This window comes from Pistacia vera, unplaced genomic scaffold (assembly GCF_008641045.1).
Source record: "Pistacia vera cultivar Batoury unplaced genomic scaffold, PisVer_v2 Contig155, whole genome shotgun sequence".
NCBI classification, from domain to species: domain Eukaryota; kingdom Viridiplantae; phylum Streptophyta; class Magnoliopsida; order Sapindales; family Anacardiaceae; genus Pistacia; species Pistacia vera.
The window spans coordinates 685,294-690,553 of NW_022195630.1; the positions used below are offsets into that span (position 1 = coordinate 685,294).

A 5,260-nucleotide genomic window follows, 5' to 3' on the forward strand; every position below is an offset into this window, starting at 1 on the left:
AATAGCAAATACTCTGTGTTAATTTCAGAAGTTGTTTTAACTTTCACAGTGGTATCTTAATCCATTATACTCAGAAGGTGTCCAAAAAAAGGGCTAAATCTCGTGGCAAAAAGTGTTGGTGTGTAGAATTGTTATTATCAATAGCAATTAATTTTCAGTTATAATATCGTTTTACCTTTTGAATATTAATGCTTACTTTCGAATTAATTTTGTGTAGGGATCCATTCAATCGGGATGCGTTGAATGTGGGTTTTATATTATGAGATATAGTAGAGATATAGCAGAGAATGGGTTTTCATTATTGAAAAACAATGTAAGTCTTTTTTTGCTTTTTTTTTTTTTTTGTTTTGTTTTTTGGTTCGTTTTGAATAATAAGATATAGTTGATATTTATTTGTTGAATAGTCTTATTGTGTTTACTTTTATAGTTCACAGGGAAAGAAATATACAAAAATGCAGAGGTCGATGAAGTCAGAGCTGAATGGGCGATGTACGTAACAAACTTTCTTTAGTTATATATTGTTGTTTCAGTGATGTCGGAGGCCAATGAGGGCAAAAACTATGTATCAAACGTTTCATTATTGTTTATGCAATATTGTAAAATTTATGTATTATTGCTCAATTTTGTTTACTCAGAGCAACAATAATATATGTATTATTCGATCAATTGTTTGATTTCTCATTATACATTGTTGAATGGTCATAATATTATGAAGCATTTCATTCGACTATTCTATAATTTAATACGTAATAATAAAAAAAATTCATTAATTTAAAAAAAATTAACAAACGAAATCTTGACAGTGTGAAAACTGTCAACAATTTGGCTAAAATCTTTAAAAAAAAAAAAATTGAAAATTCGGCTAAATCCTTGACAGTTTGGTTCAAGTCTTGCTAAATCCTTGACAATTATCGAACTGTCAAGAATCTGTCAAGAGGTCCTTGACAATTCAAAAACTGTCATGAGCCTTTCTTGACATGGGCTACAACTGTCATTGTACCCGTCAAGAAAGCCCTTTTCCCTTGTAGTGTTTATGCTTGGTGGTGGACTAACTTTGAGGAATCTTCATCAATTTTGAAGACCTTTCATCTCCAATCAAAGCTTCAAGGATTGAAAGCTTCATAAGGTATCAATTTCCATCCAACTTGTTTTAATTTCATGCCATGTGAACCTTAATTCATGTCAACACCATTTTACACCATTTCCCTACCATTTTAACCCTAGAAGCATGAATGTTTTAAAAAACCAGTCAAGGATTCAACAAATCTCGTACACATTATGGCTCAAATAGGTATTCCTAAAACCCTAAATCTGTTAATTCAGTGTTTTATTATCTATGCTTGATCCTGTAATTGTTTAGGCAAGCGAAACCAAGTAATATATCCTCAAACAAAGAAGAAAATGAAACAAAGCAACCACAACCAAATCAAGGCACAAATTTTTGAACGTAGAAAACCTATCAAGGCAGAGGAAAAAATTACGAGGTGACGATATACCACTCACATAAAAACTTTCACAAATCAAATAATAAGTTGCAATAACGTTCTTTCCTAAAGAAAATTAGTATAAAATCAACAACTTCTTCCCTGAAGAATTTGTTGATTGTATACTTAAAGTTTTATTACCTGACCCAGGCCTTGACCTGGTCAAGGGTTCGGTCCCAGGTCGGACGGTCCAATTGGTGTGATGTTAGCATGAAATATTTTACAAAAATATCCTTAAAATTTAAGATAATTGTAGATTTAGCCTTGCTTTATATAACCCGATTTTTCCTTAAGTGAACGCTAATTCCCTAAACCTCCTCCACTTCTACCTGTGTGACAATCGTTTCAAGCTCGATCCGACTTTATTTTGGCATCGTTGGACCCCCCTACACCACCATCAGCATCCCCGTCCCCATCCCCATCCCCGTCTCCGTCCCCTCCACACCAAACCCCCTATCATTTCCACCTAACTACACTTGCCAATCGTTGGCTACTGTTGGTTTTTAGTGTTCACGGGATTGCCTGTTTTCCAGCCAGATTCTGGTAATTTTTGACACCCAAAATCCCACTTGACACCATCATTAGCATCACCATCTCCTCCTTATCTAAACCCCTAACATCTCGAATTGTGGCTACTCGTCGATCGTCGTTTGTCGCCCCTTGCTTGTTTTCCGCGGAAGTGGTGATTTTGCGCCGATTTGGTGTAGCTCGCAACCTTTTCTCCACTTATTGCAGCTTCCTACTGGTTGTTATTTTGATTATTGTTGTGTGTAATTACCTGGTCGGTGGTGAAAAGGCCACTTTAGCCATTGTTTCTCTGACTTGCGGCTGAATCGACGATTAGTCGACGGTCGGATCATTCGAACCGGCTAGTTCGGTCTGGTCCGAATTTTAAAACACTGTGTTTACAAAATTTGGGTACTCCCACTAACGAAACAAAACAAAAAAGCAAATGATGATCCAAATCGTTCAATGTGTAACTTAGATCATCATCAACAACATAGTGAGATTTAATTTAAAGTGGAGGAAGATTCACCATTGGATTGTGAGCTCTTTTAAGGAAAAAAAAACTCAGTTTCTCTCTTTTTTCCTTTTTCTATAGAGACCAAATTGTTTTAACTTAGGTTTTAATTATAAAGGGAATTGTAATTGGATGAAATGTGACTATATTGAAATTTTTAGCACCGAGAAATTTTCTGATCACTTCCGACTTCGACCATAAAAATGTTTTACATGTAATTTTAATTATTTAATGTAGAAAGCGTGACATTCTTATAGCCAACATTCAGTTCTAAATAATAATGTCTACAATTGCAATTTCAATAAGTGGCATTAATTCTTTTGATATTGTTAATTTTCGTTCGGCATATCAATTATATTACCGTTACTATAATATATGTAATTAGTATTTTTGAAAATAACATTTAGAGAAACCACTCCAAGATTTTATTCATTATATATATAGCTTTTACAATGGTGATAAACTTATTTGAAAAAGCCACACAATCCAGTCAAAATACAGATATTTAAAATGTCCGAAACATGAATTTATATCAAATCACATTCAGACATCATAATATGAAAAAAATAAAAATAAAAATAACATGTACACACGCAGGCCGTAGTCTTTTTGGATCGGTCGAATAGATTATCATTAACACACAGCCATTTATTGCTTATATTTATGGCTATGGATGATAAGGAATGGGAATCAAACACAGATTATTTTTTCTTCTAAGTGCCAAACCAAATACCTCGGTCATGTCTAAATCTTCTTTCTTCATTCTATTAGGAAGTTTCCAATCAAAATGGTAGAGCAACATCGCAAGCACAATCTCAACATTGGCCAGACCGTAGAAAGATCCTGGGCAAGTCCTCCTACCAGCACCAAATGGCAGGTAATTAAAATTACTTCCCATGAAGTCAATAGAACTATTAAGGAATCTCTCTGGTTTGAAGCTTTCGGGTTCAGCCCAATATTTTGGATCCCTTGACATCGCCCAGGCGTTAACGATGACTTTAGTTTTGGCAGGTATGTTGAATCCATTAATTTCACATCTCTCTCCATTTTCTCTTGAAAGTAACAAAGGACCGGCAGGATGCAATCTCAGAGTCTCTTTTATTACTAGCTTCAAGAATTTCATTTCTTCGATGCCTGCTTCATGAACTTTCCCTCTTCTATTAAAGACTTCCCTCACCTCATCCTGCGCCCTCTTCATCAATCTCGGATTTTTTTATCATCTCAGACATTGTCCACTCCATTACTGTTGAAGCTGCATCACCACCAGCAGCAAAAACATCCCGGAAAAGAAGTTAAAATCATAATATATCCCGGAAAGGGGGACACCCCAGGCCCTGGTTTTTTTTGTTTCCTCATTAGATTTATAAAATATCATCAATAATTGCATGTTATATAAGCTTGGTCACACCAAAACCTTATAAACTATATATAATTAAATTGTGATTTTTTTTTTTTTAATATTATTAGTATTATAATCAAGTGGGAGTAAATTAAAATAGTATAAATAAGGATAGATTGAAAATTCATACTACAAACAAAACCAGTCAATATCACAAAATTAATTGATACATGCATAAATCAATATAGAAACATGAAACTCTCAAATATATTGAAATCTAATTATTTATTAGTAAGTAGGTTAAGGAAATTTTATGTTATTTTTGTCTTTTCTACCAGTTAACATAACATAGTCTTGAAAATATTGTTGATAATCTATACCAATCATTTTCGTATTCTAAATTTAAGAACATTGAAAACTGCATTAACTGTTATATTGAAATAACAAAAATTTCATTTTTAAAGTATTAGACTCAAAAAAAATTTAATTAACATGTCTTTAGTGTTTCATAAAAAAAAAAAAAATAAATAAAAAAAAAGATTTAAAAATGTACGAGTCATTCTTCCATTCATGCTAACTAAGAATACCAAAAACATTTTGATTATTTCTCTTTTTGTAATATTGCTTTTCAAATTTTACTTCTAATAAATTCTCACCAAAATTTTGTGAAACATAAACAAAATTCAATTTCTTCTTTAATTTTGTAGCAAGCTCTTTAAAAATGATTTTGTAAATGATATGGATGAACCCTAAAATATTTCATGTAATCTATAAAAAAAATCTGTGTTTGGATGCACCCAAAAGTCATAATTCTGATATTTCACTGTGTGCCTATCACCTATACTTATGATGAAGACAAATAATAACAATTAGGGTGCATTTGGTTCAAAAAGTATTGTATTATTGAGTATGTTATATTAATAGAAAGATAAATTACCTTGAAGATTATTGGGAATGTTTAGGAAAGAGTGTTTGGTTAGGTTGGAATAAATTGGTGGGTATGTTATATTGATATGTTTAGTTGAAAGGATAAATTAGTGGGTATGTTATATAGATGACTAAATTATCCTTCTTTTTAAATATTAATATAATATTATTTTTTGAATCCATTTTTGAATCCCCTACATAATTTTGCTAAAACACCCTAGCTATATAAAACTTTAATTTATAACAAAATCACTGCCACCCACCCCAAGCCATTGCCGACAAACAGCCACTACCGCCGTTCGTTACCGACAGTCGCCATAATGGAGCACGACCAGACGGATCTAACCGGCCGTGCATCGGTAAGGCCGAAAACGGCCAGATCTGGCTGTGCCGACGACTGATGGCATTCTTGGGTGGTTGGGGGTGGCTGTGGTCTTGGATAATTTGGTTGAAGTACAACGGTAGTTCTATGTTAAAAATCTGAAATAT

At 33.1% G+C, this 5,260-nt stretch overlaps 1 protein-coding gene across 1 annotated transcript; it reads right to left on the reverse strand.

The window, feature by feature from the left end:
• Positions 1–3,172: 3,172 nt before the first annotated feature.
• On the reverse strand, positions 3,173–3,703 carry LOC116124703 (cytochrome P450 71D10-like). The gene has a single exon (XM_031410441.1). The coding sequence runs from the start codon at positions 3,701–3,703 to the stop codon at positions 3,173–3,175; it is 531 nt and encodes a 176-aa protein (XP_031266301.1).
• Between the last annotated feature and the right edge of the window lie 1,557 nt (positions 3,704–5,260).

Coding starts and splice junctions, on each gene's coding strand:
- LOC116124703 (XM_031410441.1), bottom strand. CDS start 3,703: ATGAAGAGGGCGCAGGATGAGGTGAGGGAAGTCTTTAATAGAAGAGGG.